The sequence below is a fragment of the Panicum virgatum genome, chromosome 2K, assembly GCF_016808335.1.
Source record: "Panicum virgatum strain AP13 chromosome 2K, P.virgatum_v5, whole genome shotgun sequence".
In the NCBI taxonomy this organism is placed as follows: Eukaryota; Viridiplantae; Streptophyta; class Magnoliopsida; order Poales; family Poaceae; genus Panicum; species Panicum virgatum.
The window spans coordinates 26,561,076-26,577,445 of record NC_053137.1 but is presented as its reverse complement, the minus strand read 5'-3'; the positions used below and the strand labels follow the sequence as shown (position 1 = coordinate 26,577,445).

Sequence of the window (16,370 nt, the reverse complement as noted above, 5' to 3'; positions counted from 1 at the left end):
ATCATAACTATATTAAGTTTCATCTATTCTAAATAAGATAAATCAGAAAAGGCATGCAAACTTAACTAAAAAAATTCAAAAACATTATCATAGATACTAGGCATGAATACAAAGCTAACAAAACTAGTTTCACCATTTTATCACTTTCCAACAAAAAGTTCCACATTAAACCATTTTCAAACAGATCATATGAAAACACGCTAAAACCTTAACAAACAGCAGGGAAACATATGAGTAAGTTGAACCACTGGAAAATAAACTTCACGAGGAGTCTAGCAAAATTTGGTTTGGCATTTTTAGAGTAGTACACAAATAACTAAGCATTTAACTCACTTTTGCAAGATAAAACTATAGATAAATCTATAGCAAGAAAACATGCAAAACAACATTTTTCCTAAGTAGATCTAAGCAATGCAAACCCAACAAAATAAGTTTTGTATTTTTCTGAGGTTTGTACGATTTTCTACGCAATAAACAAGATTACTGCACAAAGAAAACTCGTCCAAATTGCTAGATCCACACCACGGCCAGCCAGCCCTGAGGCTGACAGGCGGGGCCCACAGGCCAGTGGCCCACCAGCCCAAGTGAAGGCCAACTAGGGGCCTTGACCCGCGGCGGGGCACGGCGCGCACACGCATCGCGCGGGGCGACGGCGGCGGCGGTGCCGACGGACGGCGGAACGGCGAGGCGAGGCCGAAGAAGGTTTGGGGAGGCACGCACGGCATGGTCCTGGAGTCGGCGAGGCTCACCGGTAAGAGCACGGGCGGAGAGGAGCAACGACGGGGCGGCGCGACGACGAACGGCGGCGGCGGCCGGAGGCATTCGCCGACGGCCCAATAGGGAGGGGGAGGAGGCTGGTGTGGGCCTAAACCGGTCGATGATGGGGAGGGCTAAGTGGTGCACGCGCTAGATTGGGAAGGACCTCACTGGCGGTGGTGAATCGCAGCGGCGACGGAGCTGGGGGGCGGCGGCCATGGTGGAGCAGAGCTAGGGTTTGGGGGGGGAGAAGGAGCCTGGTGCTCTAAACGGACGAGGAGAGGGCGAGCGAGCTGATAAGGATGGGCACGGCAGGACGCACGCGGCACGGCGCATGAGGATGGCCGGCGCGTGTCGCGAGAATGGCTGATGGCGGTGCCGACACGTGCATGCCACGGCAGAGCAGGGAGGAGGAGGAGAGGATAACAGGTGGGCCCGGGCGAGGAAAAGAAAGAAATCATGTTTGAAATTCGAAACGAAGGTGTTCCCGGGATCAAAAATTAACCAATTTTTTACTGGAGATAGATAAAATCACTAAGGACACAATGCAACTAGAATCACTAGAAAAACTTTTGTAATTTTGTCGCAGCAAAAAGAACAAAGAGACTATTTTTGGAATTTGCTAGAATTTTGTGGCTCCGTTCAAAGGTCATAAAATCTTGCAAAAATATTTTTAAATCAACATTTGAAATCTAGTATTTAAATAAAATTTTTGGGGGCCAAGTTGCATAACAAAATTTGAACTTCCTTAACAAGCTCATATTCATACATAGACAAAATTAAATTTAAAACAAGGCACACATGCACATGATGCTCCTTTATACCTTAATGATGCTCATGATGATGTGGTTAACTTGTTAATCATGTTTAAATTTTTGGAGTCGTGACAGAAAGGACTTAACTAATCCTAAGGCATGAGCTAAGTACTCTCTAGATGTCTCAGAGAAGAAGCTACTAAGTTGCTAGGGGGCTTCACGAAGACGCTCCAGCAGACTCTTCTCACCAGCTCCCTCATCCTCGACCATGTCGACGACTACTTTAGCCGCCACCTCAAGATCAGCTAGCTGCTGGGACAACTCCTTGATCTGCCTCATATCGCTGACCATTTCCTTGTCAGCGTTAGCCTTGATCTTGGTCAACTTCTCCATAGCATATTCGTGATGATACATAATATTTTTAAGATCAGTCACTAGTTCATCCCTTTGCAACAACAAGCTTTTAAGCTCTGTCAAAGCAAGGAAAATATGAGCATAGTAGAAGCTACTCGAAAAATGCAAGCATCAAGGAAGGAAAAGAATGCCTTTCTTCTCCTTGGCAGCAGTCTTGGCCTTCTCTTGCAGCTTGGAGGCCTTATCTTTCATAACAGAATTGTCCTGCTCCAAAGCTTCAACCCAGGCCTCCAGAAGCCTGACCTTTTCCGACTGCTCCCGAGAAGACTTCTCAAGAGCAGCCATCTTCTCAAGCTGCTGTGTCTGGTTAGCTGTCAACTGAAGACCCTCTCCAGTCCGCCGAAGGAACTTGGCCTGCTCAGTGACTTGCTTAGCCAGATTCTGTCACAAAACACAGTCAAGACAGAGTGCTCGACAACCCAACATAAGTACTCGAATACAAAAGATACTTACAACAAGAGAAGAATGACAGCTCAGAATCCCTAGGGCTACGGCAGTTGACTCCTTGTCTGGTTTCTCCACCTCTTGCCGCGGCGTCTCCAGCAGAATCAGATCAACGTTGGCGGCAGCCGCAGGACTCTTCGGCTGATCTCCAGTCTGCTTCTCTGAAAAATACAAAAATATCAGCAAAGGCACGACAGAAAACTGGTCGATCACATTTCATAAAGCCACTCACCAATGCCAGCGACAGGAAACTTCTTGCCCGCCTCCTCGGCTGCAGGACTCTCCGCCGTCCCAGTAGCAGTATCGCCCAACCAATCACCATCTTTTGATGGGCTAGGGGGCAACTGGACAATGCTCTTAAGGGAACCAAAAATCCCCTTCTCCGACTCATCAATCCCAAGAGCATCTGGGTTGCTACAAAACAAAGGAAGTACTCGACACTTCAACACAAAAACAAAGAACGCAAAGACAAGCAGCCGATCAATAGTTGCACTTACTGAGAAGAATGTTTCAGCACGAACGTCCTCGGCTTAGTAAACTTCGGGACCCCACTTAGCCCCGAAGCACTCTGCCCCTTGGCAGAGCCACTCCCACCGGACTCAGCCAGCGCAGCGGGAGTCGTGACAGCCGGGCTCACAACAGAGCTCACCTCCTGCTTCTTGGAAGGAGAAGGAGGCCAAAGAAGAAAAAAACCATCAAAAACAAATGCAAGACTTCAGAAAAGTACCAATAAATACTCACCTGTCACTGCTACTAGCGGAAGCGGCCCTCCGCTTCCGAGTCCATGTAGATTCGATGGTCGGCTCATCCGCCGCCCAATCCCGGACATCTGAGGCCGTCCGACTAGCCGATGGACCTGCACACAACCATCATCAGTCGAAAATTCAAAAGCTCAATCAAACAAAAGAGCAAAGAAAAGGTAGTCAGATTCACACTTGAGTCAGTATGCGTCAGAGGCACATCTTCAAGCAGCGGAGGCCTACTCTAATAATTTTCGGAATTAATCTGCACGAAAGACACCAAATCCACTCGACTACTCAAAAAAAGTAATAGACTAAAACTACAGTCTACTACTCGAAGCAGTACCTCCCGAGGACGCCTGTCCGCACTGAAAGCCTCTAGTCTATATTCTTCAGGAGAGCGGCCACCCGACCCTTCAACTTTTCCTCAGAGATCTTCTCCCGAGTATAACGAGTGGGATCCTCCTCACCCGTATACTCAAAGGCAAGATGAACCAGCCGCTGCAGAGGCTAAACCCTTCGGATAGTCCAATGTGCCACCACGGAAGCACCAGTAATCTGGTGATCCGCCTTCAACCCTTCAATCTCCCCAAGGAGAAAGTTGACCTGGTCTGCCCAGCCTCCCCTGGAATTTCAACTCGATTTCTTCACAGGGGGACCCGGAGTACGAAGAGGAAGGGAAGAGGAAAGATTCCTAACATAGAACCACATCTCCTTCCAGTCGATGACCTTGTCACTCAACTCGTAAGGGATGTACTTGGTTTTCTTCCCCTGGCGAAACTGCAACCCGGCTCCCCCCCCCCCACTACATCTACCCTAGAATCGTTGGGATGGGGTTTCAGATGAAAAAAATATTGGAACAAGTCGAAGTGGGGCTCAATCCCCATGAAAGCCTCACAAAGATGGACAAAAATCGAGATGTGAAGGATGGAATTAGGGGTCAAGTGATGCACTTGAACCCCCCAATGATGAAGGAGGCCCCGGAAGACATCAAAAACGGGAAAACCGAGGCCCCAAAGAACGCAAGAAAAACAACAGATTCGTCTGTTCGCTCATGAGGAAAAGACTCCACATCGGAACACCTCCAATGGATCACGTTCCGGGGTTGAAGAAGATGCTTCTCCACAAGATCCAGAAGGTGGGAGTAGGTGCGCTTACTCGACTTCCAACCTTGGACCCCTGCCTCGTCCTCGGCGGCATCGCCCACCTTCCCCTTCGAAGCATACTTCTTCGGTGCCATAAGAACAGGGAAATGCGGATTCTCTCGCTTCACGCTCGGGGACTAACGGTGGCTAGTTTCTCGCGGCACTCGGAGGCGCGAGCAAATGAGTTTTTGGAGGCAAGAGCAGATGATTTTTACGGCAGTAGAGCAGGCGAAGGAAGCGTGCTAAACCTAAATTTACTCGAACAGTTAAATAAGCAGAGCCAATGGTAGTACGGTAAATAACTAGAAGTTCAAAGGTCGCGAACCAAGTTCTCAGAGTTATTTCGGCCAACAATCTCGGGATTCGCTCCAAAGGAACCAGAATCAACATAGAGAAAGAAATCTGATTTCAAGGATTACATTCCAATAGAAAAAATACACAGATCAGAATGGTTTCACTACTCGAAACCACTCGATCTCAGCTACAAAGAGGTCAGCCCTAGGGCTGATACAAAGATACAAATCTCGTTACTCCAAAAGGGGAGTAATCCAGATACACTCAGGGAGGAAAAGGCTTGTTATAAGAAGATATGCATGATCAAGAACATCGCAAATCCTCTTCTTGCACCTGCTCTTCTCCCTGATATGTTTTGCAACAAAAACAATGTCATCTCTCCAGAAGCCATCGAGGGGGAAACCACTAAAGTTTCCACCCAGAGAATTACTCCAACAGACCACAAAGGCTTCTGATACGGCTTCCACCATCAGCCCACTAGGTGCAAGATGACTAGGATGGCTGTGATGTGAGAAGCAATGGTGGCGGCCATGAAGATAGCAAGTGTTTTTGCTGCTCGCAAACACACTTCTAGCACCTACAAGGATGAATCGAGTACTCTCATCAGGAGGTCGAGTACTCTCCAGCGAAGAACTCCACTTGGAACCCATGACTACAACTGCAAGAATGAAGATTCAAGTGCCACAAACCCTGCTTAAATAGAAGAAGCAGCAGAGCCGCAGCTCAGCCCGTGACACCCAAGGACAGGGAGGCTCACGGGCAAAACAGAAAAGTTTCTACAGCAGTACTCGCCACGTGAACCCACGGGCAAACAGTACACCGCATTGTCACCTTTTCAGAAGATTCGCCACAGTACTGATGATCTCAGAAAGATCACAGAGGACGTAACACGATCTCCTGGACCCTTAACCCCAAATCACGGATTTGAATTCAAGGCTCGGGGGCTGCGGGATACGTGTCATAAATGGCAACTTTTTTCAAAAAAGTTTCAAACTTCAAACGGAAGATCGAAGGACCCGGAAGACTGAGTTAATCCTCAGCCTGATTCATCAAATCAAACAAAGGCTCGGGGACTACTCCATATGGAGCGTGAGTACATCGCGCACCATATATCAAGACAGATTCGGGGCTTGAGCACCCCTCGGTGCAGCCGAAGAAGCACTCAGAAGACTACTCGAAGCACACGATGGACTCCGAGGATGGACAACCTGCTCCAGAAGCACCCGAAGCGCTCGATTCCACAGACAGAAGTCCAGAAGCTCTCAAAGTACCCAACGGACGTCTTTAGAAGCACTCGATGCCTGCAAGACTCGACTACGAAGAGCTCGGGGGCTTGTCAGACCCGGGACAGCGGGACTGCTCACAAGCGCAGAATATTCTACAGTAGAGAGGAGCACATGGATATGCCCTACCTCTTTTTGTATCTACCCGAATAGGAGTAGAACTAGACGACGTATTCGGGAACTAGCCGAACTCCTCGGACTGGGATCCTAACAGGACTCGACTAGGACTATCCGTGTAGCCCTGTTCCTCCAAATCATATAAGGGCGAATAGGGACCCCCTCAAGAGGGACGAGAGAAATTGAACAACACCTAAGGGAATACAAACCACCACACATGACATAGGGTATTACGCTCCGACGGCCTGAACCTGTCTAAATCCTTGTGTTCCTTGCACTATCGCGTTCTGATCTCAGCGAGTCTTCCCTACTCATAACAACTCTCCTCGAGATACCCCTCAGAGAACCCGACGGTAAAACACCGACACCAACTGGCCTCTCCTAGGACGTCCGGCCTGGGATTTTCTCTATTCGGCACCGCCCTTCTCGTGGACGCTCCTGGTCTTGTCTAGATAGCGATTGATGGTTGTGTCGGTTTGAAGCTCACGACTGGTAGGCCGGCTGGTCTCGGATTGGCAGATCTCGGCCTCCCGTTTCACCGACATCTTGATCAAAGGGTGCATGAAGTTCATAGAGGTGGTTCCGGGCCAAAAGATCAGGGTAAGTGTTGCAAGTGGGTCCTTTAGTCCATGTGCTAGGCCTTTCGGTCCATTTGATTACAATCCATGATTTAGAGGCAATGTGAGCGTGTCACTTCACTCCTAGAACCAAGACTTGGCACACTTAGTTGAGCTGCCAGGCTGGCCGGCCTAGGTTTTTCCTAGTTTTGGCTCATTTTTGGTAAATTAGTTCCTGCAATGACAACACATCCAAAACTTGTTGCACTTGCTAGAAATATGTATAATATGTATGGAATATGGTGTAAAGCTCATGTTATTCCTGAGAAGTTGATGGTCAAAATGGTAAATAACGGTTGTCAACAAGAGGCGTAGCTCATGCTTGTTGAACAATTGATGTAAATAACATTTTGACAACTAACGCCTTCGGTGTCTGCGCATGAACTTGAGTTGGCCCCTGCGCGGATTACCGAAGGTATTCATCCTTTGCGTATGAACTACGGGGATTTCTTTATGTCTGGAATATCTTGGCGAAGCTCCATGCTCGCCGGTCGTGGCTCTCTTTCAAAGAATTTTGGTTGGAAAAAGAGTGTTTCTATGACCATCGAAACGCCAATACGAAGCATTTCTTTGAAGGGTTTCAACACGATCCAGAGAGGCACGTGAAGATACTTGCGGATCATGCTCTTCGTTGTGAAATTAAGCGGATTCTTGGTACCAATACCCCTTATAGCACGCCTGTGGGTCTTCGGGAGCCTAAACCCGAACTCGTAGATGAGGAGCCATCTCCTCCCGAGTTCATGTACCGTCTTAGGAACGTTGTCAAGGAGGAGTCTTGCTGATCTTGCCCTGCCTTCGGTTTTTAGGGCTCGAACTTGAAGCATTTATTCGGAAGGCGGATGAAGAGACTATAGATCGCGCGGTTCGCGAGCTTGTGGATTGTTTTCGAAGAAGAGGCTTTAGATGTAACTATTTAGTTGTACTGGTTATTTTTTAATATACTATGTGTCATGTAACTCTGTTGTAATGATGAAGCTATTGATGTAAATTTGTAATCGCGCAGTGATGTCCCGGAGTGCCTTGGCTTCGATCCACTTGGAGAAGTTGTGGCAGAACCTGTTTGAATTATACCAGTTCGAGTGCACTAAACATCTAAAAGCACCTCAACCAGTATAATCACTGATCTGTTGGGTAATATCCCGATAACACCACTGTATTTCGGATCGAAACAACATACCTCACTCGAAGGTGAGCCCAGAGCTTACAATAACCATAAATTGTACAAAACCAACTTTAGTAGTAAACATTTTTACAAACTGAGTTTGAAAATTCAAACAAGGTACCTCAGAAATTTGAAGTAGATAAGTTCTTTAGAGTTTATAAACAACGAGAAAAGAAAACGATATCTAGCGATGATATATGACATCATGATGAAGCCCGCACATGACGTCAATCTCACCAAGCATTCCAAAGATTACCTGAAAACAAAGTTAAAAGCAAGACTGGGTATACTAATACTCAGCAAGGCTGACCCGACTAAGGGTATATAATATCCCTTTAATTAGACATGCAAGGCTTGTGAAAGCTCTGGAGTTTCTTTTGCTGAAAAGCAACAAAGAGTAGGTCCTTAATTTCAAGTTTTAGCTTTCAGATTCTAGTTTTATTTATCATTCTAGCTAAGCACTTATCTATACAAACATGGTAGAGAAATTAATTGTATTCAACAAAATTGAGTATCATCTTTGTTCCACTTCTTACTCTATGTGGCAAAGAGATTAAGCAGTCTCAATATCCGCAAGAAACGGACGATTCTAAATCGAATTTCCAACCTTGCAAGGGTAAACCTAACACACACGCTTGGAGCACTGATGAGTCACTCCCAAGGAACCGTTTGCTTCTCATTCCGGTTCACGGACAGAGCCACTCTCCCCGACTATAGAGAGCCCGACCCTCTCTGCACCCGTGATTGTTTTTGTGTTGCGCAACATAACTTATCTTCCATTTTATTTTCTTTCCTATCTCTAAGAGAGAGTGGAAGGTATATCCATTTGCCGGGCCGAGGAGTTACTAGGCTTGCCACTTACCCATAACTCACGGCATGTGGCTAGTACTCTCAAATGCTACTACACACTGCAGCCTTAGCAAATTTAACTACACAGGCAGGATATAACCATGAATCTCGTAACCAAATCCCGTCCATGGTCCTTATAGTGATTGCAAGAATATAAACAATCAACTCCTATAAAGATCGCGAGTGACAGGCAATCACTCGACTTTTACCGATCCTATTAGCATAGCATCTATTTCGGACTCAATTCTAGTGTTCAATCAATAGGTACCTAGAATTATGCATCTAAGATTTTCATTCAACTCTAATAACTTAAATGCACAAGTAATAAGTTGCATAATTTAAAATAATAGGATTATTGTCCGGGGCTTGCCTTTAGTAGAGTCTATAAGTTAGTAAACTTCAGCTCTTCCGAATCAAAGTTCGGGACTTCAATTAATTCCACGATGTTGGTTGGACTTCATGCAGTTCACTCTCGGACTACGGGTTCACGTTCAGGTCTTCGTTATCTTCCATAACGTTGACTTGGGCTTCGAAAATATCCTCATCTGGTTCCTAGATGAGTTCGTACGTTTCGTCGACTAGCGATATTGTTTCTATATGCAATGTAGTAGACGGATTTAGTGAAGTGTTTAAGTATAGCTTTCCTTCACTAAAAAGTTGTTATCCAATAAAGTAAACATTTAAGATTAACTTAAAAGTATTACTTTACTGGGAAATCATTTATAGAGTAAAAGTAAACACAAAGAATTCATAAAATAACCAAAACTAGCTACACTAAAAACATGGTTTGAAATCAATAGAAAGTAAAGGTAGTTCTATTCAGGAGCATGGGGTGGGTTGAATTCAAATTTAAAATTTGAATTCAAAAGAATTTCAACAACTACGGTTCTAAATCAAACATAAACTCAAAATTAAAAAGGAAAGACCATGTATAGGAATCAAGTCCAAACATGGAGCTTATTCTAACAAAAACCACACTAGCATGAATTAACCTTAAAATTCAAGAATAAATCCAAAACTCAAGCTAAACAATGCAAAAATTCTCCCAAAAAAATTACCATAAACTATTTATGGGCAATAAAGCTCATGATAAAAAGATGACCCAAAGAAAAATTGGTAAAAACATGCTTTAACAAAAATAACAAGTGTATATGCTAGAAATAAACAAAGCACATGAAATAACAAGCAAAAATCAAGCATTTGGGCCACAAACTTCACATGAGATTATACATGGTAAAAGGATGCTAGGTTCCAAAAATCAAGCATAACAAAGCTATGGTTAAAAAGATATAAATAAATTACTCATTTGCTAACAATTAAAATAGAGTACACAATTTAAGTTTTCAAACAAACTTCAGTAGCCATAGTTATAGAGCTAGTTAAGAGGAACACAACAAAATTAATTTGGCATTTTTCTGATTTTTCTACCATTTTCTAGGATTTTTCAAAGTTCACAAGAAAAAAATGCAAGGGGTTCTAGACTTTTTGCAAAAGGGACCCTGAAACTAATTAAATCAAAGCAATTGAGTCCCTGAACAGAGGAAGGGGAATAGGGAGGGGATCGCCGGATTCCGGCGGGATCCATCGCCGGCGGCGAAGGAGGAAGGGTCGGGGAGGACCAGTGGGCCCGGGCAAACCTTCTAGTGGCCTCAGGTGGAAGGGAAGGGGACGGAGGGGTCAGAGCTGCGGTCAGCAGGGCGGCAGCGGAGCAAAGGTCGACAACGAGCATGTCCCGGCAGTGCTGGAGCGTCTGGGTCACGATGAATGGCTCAGTGAGCTTCAGGAAGGAGCAGGGAAGCTTGCTGCGTACTAGGATGGGCCTGGGATATACTGGAGCGGAGGTTTCACGGCGGCGCAGGTGCTTGCCAGAGCTCGAAGGGAAGGTCGGTGGCGTTCTGGGTTCGAGAGGGGTGAACTGCGCAAGAGGAGGCGGGGAATAGGATGAATATGATCTCCTGGTGCTTCTGGGCAAAGAATATATAGGGATTAGGGGCTCCCGGGGTGCTTGCCACAAACACCAGCGGCGTGTCGACCTCGGGAGCGGCGGCGCGCGCGTGGCGAGCTAAGCAGGGCCAGAGAGGGGGTCTGGGTGGCCAGGCAGGCTCACAAGGGATGCGTAGTTCAACTCAGGCGGCGGGGAGGTCAAACTGCGGGCGGCAGGGCAGCTTCCCGTTGCGTCGGCGGCGAGGTGGCGCTCGGCGATGGTGGGCGGGCGGTGTGGCACGAGGCAGGGAGGCCAGCGGAGTGCTGGGGTGTGGCCGAGGTAAGGGAGGAGCGACGCGTGGGGTAGCCAAGGCGGTGGCTGCGTCGCGCTCCCAGCAGGCGGCGGTGGTCTCCTCTTCAGCCTTGGCCGCGCGGGCAAGGGCGGCCTCGCGCGCGGATCTGCGCGCAGTGCGCTCCTCCTCAGCCTTCTTGGCGGCGGCGGCGGCGGCAGCGGCGGCGGAACGCGTGGAGCCAGCCATCGGGATGGGAGAGGCGCAACAGGAGAGGATCCGCGCGCAAGGGATAGGCGGCGCTGTGGGAGTCCGCGCGCCGGGGTGGAGCGTCGCCAGGAATTGGCGGCGCTAGGGTACGGAAGCGAATTCAGGTAGGACCTAAACTCTTGATACCATGAGAGCAATTGTGATTGCGTGGAATAATAGATTGATTAGGGTATACAATACATGTACATATATAGGAAGCCCTTGAGAGAGGTTTATAGAATCACAACCGATCAAGGGATATCCTGCCTAACCTAATCATCTAGGCACAGCAAGGAGCCGGCCATGGGCCTGGACGCCAGGCCCATCACGCATACAGCACATATATTCTAACAGACTCCCCCATTTGGTCAGACCTATTGAAAATCAGAATGGTCTACCTGAAAGGGAGACAAATCCTTACGAGAAATGGGGAAAAAAAACTTTTCTGGGAGGACAGTTGGTTAATGGAAAAACCCATCTCTATTCGCCATCCTGTACTCTACGATTTATGTGCAAACAAGCTGATAACAGTACAGGAAATGTTAGCCAGAAATGGTCGTTTGAATTTTAACAGGTGGCTTCCCCAATCATTATTTGAGGAATGGATGGCGATTGTTAATAAAACTTTCTCTTTTAGCTTTGTGGCACAAGAGGATGTTGTTTCTTGGCGTTGGAGTAGCAAGAGTTTTTTTTTTTGAACGAAACTGTGGGGGAGATCCCCACAGTATTGAAAACCAATTTTATAAATGGACCGAAGTCCAGGGAAAGAGTGTAGCAAGTGGATTTTCACCACGAAGTCTGTGTACAACCACATGATTGGTGGTGGTGAAATCGATAGTTTTAGCCATATCTGGAAGTCGAAATTACCCTACAAGATTAAGATTTTCACTTGGCTGTTGGAGAAAGGCGTCATTCTCACCAAAGATAATATGATAAGGAGGAAATGGTTAGGAGGGGATCCCTCCTGCAAGTTTTGTGAACAACCAGAGTCAATTGATCACCTCTTTTTCCAGTGTCCGGTAGCCCAATGTGTGTGGGCTATATATTAGAGTATATTTGGGATATCTCTATAATAAGTAGATTAGGATTGTATCCGGACTCTACCATACTGTAGGAGGCTTGCCCTCCAAGTCGTATACCCCAATATATACTGGCCTAGGCCTCAATGCAATATAATCATCCATTACACCAATTCTATTATCCTACATTGTATCACAAGTTTAGGTCTTAGATCCTTGGCCACAAACTCTAATATTCCACTGCCCCTCAACGCGCCCCTGTTCCTCACGCGCCGCCGATCGTCCTCCATGGCGCGCTTCCTGCGCACCCCCTCGACGGCCTCCTAGCGCCCCCCCCCAGGGAGATCACCATGTCGATCTCCGCTGGGGCAGCGCCCTTCTCGATTTCCTTGGCGGATCCCGTTCATCCGCCACCCTCATAGTGTCTAGCAGCAGCAGATCGGAAAGTACCTCATTATCTGCCTTGGAAGACATTGACGACAACTCTGTACCGCGCTGCCGTGGTGGCAGTCGAGGCCTCCAAGCGATGCCCGCGCTCTACCCCGTGCTGCCGTGGTGGCAGCAAGGGCCCATGCACGGCACATCCACCTCATCGCCGGTGGACTCCCTGGTTGCCCCTCTGCTTCCACCCCATCCCCTCATCGCCGTCGCTCCCGGTGGAGGTCCGCTCGCCTAGGCGAGATCCGTCATCGCCGTTCTTGGCGGGGATCTGCTCGCCACGACAGGATCCGCCCCCACCGCCACTCGTGGTGGGGAGCCGATGGCCCACCAGGATCCGCCACCGCCGCTCCTGGCGGGGACGACTTCGCTTGTCCCAACGGAACCCCTCCGCCACCGCTCAGTGGGGAGCCGCTGGCCCAGCGTGATCTGCTGCCACCACTCTTGGCGGGACGAACTTCGCTTGACCAAGCGGAACCCCTCCATCGCCACCAGCCAGGGCAGGCCGCTTGACCCGCCTCGTCCTCCTCCATAGTGCCGTTCGCTACCCACCCCGAACTCCTCTATTCTTCCTCCATCTCTCTCTCTCTCTCACTCTCTCTCTCTCTCTCTCTCTCTCTCTCTCTCTCTCTCTTTCTCTCTTGGCTGTTAACCATGAGAGGTGGAAAGGGAATAGAGGATGACTGGATGAGGGGTTGTGCTCGGCACACCCAGAGGTACTACACGAGATGATGCTCAGTCTTTTTCTTTTGCCTGATCAAAGATCGGGATTGCATCGCCCACCGCCCGTCGACCTCGCTAGCTCGACTTCACCGGTTTCTTCCTTGCCTTCGACTGTGCGGCACGGTGAGATGCCTGGCACCCTAGGGGGCGCTTGCTTGCATCGCTGCTTACATCACTGTCTCATCGGTCCTTCGACCTTCACCGGTTCATTGTCGCCTCCACCGATCGGGATGCCTTCACCGACATCGCCCACCGTCATCTCGCCTCATGCTACTCGGTCTGACAGCCGACGTGCGTGGTTCACCCGGCTCCTGTGACATCCGTCCTCGTCGAGTGCGCCCCTTCACTGAGTACAGAGGGCTGCCGCGGCACCGCCTCATCGGGCAGTAGCGGCGCCACCCGTGGTCTTCTCCGCTGTTGCTTACTCACCACCGCTGACTACATCCATGACTTTGTCGTCGACTACGCGTCGTGCGCGCCCAGCGCATATGGTCTTCATCAAGCTGTTCAAGTTCTACGTGGTCTCCTTTGAGCATCACCACCGCGTCACATGGATCATCCAGCCTTGCATTTGAAAATCCGAGCTTTCCTCCTCGCTTCGTCCAGCACAACCATCGCCAGCATCGCCATCACCTCTACTCCAAGCAACAACTGGTGTCGGTATCTTCTACCCCTGCCGTTCTTCTGCGCCTGCGACCGCCATGGAGGCCTTCTCTGTTGGTCCCCCCGGCGATGGCGTTGGTTGTGCATCCTACCTTGCACGTCCGGTATCGGCAACACCGGTGCGTGCCCATCGTCCCCGACGCATTCCCGAGTCTGGCAAACCCGGGTATGTGTCGCCCGATGGCCTGACTGCATCGACTTCGGCATCGCTCCCTCTACGACTGCCTCGATGCATTACCGTCTTTGTCTCCGGCGTCTCTCCATCACACCATCATCATGGCGCCTCCTCGTGCGCCCGCTGCTTCACGTGTGACTACCTCGTCTTCGGCAACCTCGACAGCTCTACGTCGACCACGGCTATCCTACACATGGCATCCTCAACCATGACTATTCACCCTCTAGCTCGGCTTCCTCGGCATCGGCACAAAGGGCTATCATCCGCATGAGGCTATTCACTCTCCAGTCCAGCATTCGTACTGCACCGACGTTATGTCTGCGGGGGTATGTCAGTCCGTTGATTTCTATCTTCAATATCTTCTCCAGTCTCACCGTCTGCAGTGCTCCCTCTATGACTGCGGGGGGGGGGTATTAGAGTATATTTGGGATATCTCTATAATAGGTAGGTTAGGATTGTATCCGAACTCAACCATACTGTAGGAGGTTTGCCCTCCAAATCATATACCCCAATATATACCGGTCTAGGCCTCAATGCAATACAATCATCCATCACACCAATTCTATTATCCTACACTATGATTGAACAATGTTTTGGGGCAAATAACACTCCGAAAGATAGTCAGCTATATAAACAATGGATTCGGAAGTGGCTGCCTGATGGGCAAAATGTTTATTACTTCGGGTTTGCAGCTGTGTGCTGGGCCATTTGGAAGTGTCGTAATAATGCAATTTTTTATGCCAAACTCATTCGGCATCCAACCGAGATTCTGTTACACTCATGTGCTTTCATGAATTTTTGGGCAAGGCTCTACACTTCAGACTTTCAGGGGAGGCTGCAGGAAGGAGTCAAGATGTTGCTCATAAGGTGCTAGCACAGCAAGCTAGGGGGCCGGCTGCTAGTGGCGGAGCCAGGTGGGGTGCTCCAGCCCCCCTACTCCCATGGAGCCCATGGAGCGCCCCCCCTCCCACCCCACACACACACCCCAAAGTCCCCTCAACAGTTTTCAACCATGATGATGTAGAGGAAGATGAAAAGGAGGAAGAAGAAGAAAAAGAGAGAAGAGAGGAAGATGAAAAAGAGGAAGAAGAAGAAAAAGTGAGAAGAGAAGAAGAAAAAGTGAGAAGAGAAGAAGAAGAGGAAAATGAGCCCCCCCTAAATTTAAATCTTAGATTCGCCACTGCCTAGCGCGGGGGTGCTGCTGCCATCGCCTACAGATCAAGAAGAGCAAGAGGAGGGCTGATGCCGCAAGCCTCAAAAAGAAGATTAGAAAGAGAATGAATAAGTCTGTAGGAGTGTCCTTCGTGTGCTGCGGAGTCCGGTGGGGTTGAGTCTGTTTCTTGTTAAGACTTCTTGTGTCGTGGTTCTAGTACCTTTTTCTATCTCGGGTTGGCCTTCACCTGGGAATCCTGGGTCTTGGGCCTGTTTCGGTGCTCCTCTAGCTTGAAAGTCATGTTAGTCGTTAGAGAACAATTTAGGCTATGCTCCTTTTGTCCTAGTTTCTTTGTTCCCGCCTGTCTCTGACTCTGTAATTACGTTTCTTGGAATGGAATTGGGGATGAGCCTCGTTTCGGAAAAATATAGCAGCACAATTTGCAGGCTTGCTGTGATGGCCGTGTTGTGGTTAATTTTCCTTCGCTTCTGTGCTACTATGCTGTCTGATTGGAGAACATTGATGGTGGACGATTGTATTTGTGTTTGACGCTGGCTTTGCATTTGCATTGCAGCTATAGTAGTATCTTGTGTAGCTTTGGATCAAGTTCTAGCTTCCTCATGAGAGCTAAGGATCAATTGGGCACGCAGCTGTTAGCAAATACTCTGTGGATACCTCGGTATGACTATTTACCAATCTAATGAACAAGAACATCTTGTGTTTTGTTGCGATAACTGATGTGGAAGTTCGGTCATCATGCGTGCTGGCTATGCAACGGCCAAACTTGACAGAAGCTTCACTAAAAATTTAAACCCAAACTTCTTCAATTGAATAACATGAACCGGTTTTATTTATTCAAAAAAAAAACATGAACCACCAGGAAAGCATGAAAGGTTCAAGCGGACGCTTACAAAGATCTCAAGCTACATAGGAAGAACACAACTACTGCTACCTCTGATCCTGCTTCGTTTCGGGTAGAGTAATTAATATTAGTATATTACAAGTCCCTTGAGCTCCTCGTTAGAGAATCTTGTGCTGATTCTCTACCAGCTTACATTGCTTCTATCTTGAGCTCCTCGTTAGAGAATCTTGTGCTGATTCTCTACCAGCTTACATTGCTTCTATCATTTCAACGCTAATAAACAGTTGAGCTAACAGTTA

General features: G+C 48.2%; 1 protein-coding gene across 1 annotated transcript; it reads right to left on the bottom strand.

The window, feature by feature from the left end:
* Nucleotides 1-1,718: 1,718 nt before the first annotated feature.
* LOC120695212 lies at nucleotides 1,719-11,038 on the bottom strand. The gene is made up of 6 exons (XM_039978509.1): nucleotides 10,801-11,038; nucleotides 3,111-3,225; nucleotides 2,602-2,783; nucleotides 2,418-2,530; nucleotides 2,057-2,306; nucleotides 1,719-1,981 (listed from the first exon to the last, which is right to left on the bottom strand). Exons 1-6 carry the CDS (start codon nucleotides 11,036-11,038, stop codon nucleotides 1,719-1,721), a joined length of 1,161 nt encoding a protein of 386 aa, XP_039834443.1.
* Nucleotides 11,039-16,370: the final 5,332 nt, after the last annotated feature.

What these genes read in the sequence shown, in the direction of transcription:
- LOC120695212 (XM_039978509.1), bottom strand. Translation starts at nt 11,038, where the DNA reads ATGGCTGGCTCCACGCGTTCCGCCGCCGCTGCCGCCGCCGCCGCCGCC. An exon ending in TCCGCTGGCCTCCCTGCCTC is followed by an intron (nt 3,226 to 10,800) that starts GTGCCACACCGC and finishes GGTTGTGTGCAG; the next exon opens with GTCCATCGGCTAGTCGGACG. An exon ending in CAGACAAGGAGTCAACTGCC is followed by an intron (nt 2,307 to 2,417) that starts GTAGCCCTAGGG and finishes GTTTTGTGACAG; the next exon opens with AATCTGGCTAAGCAAGTCAC.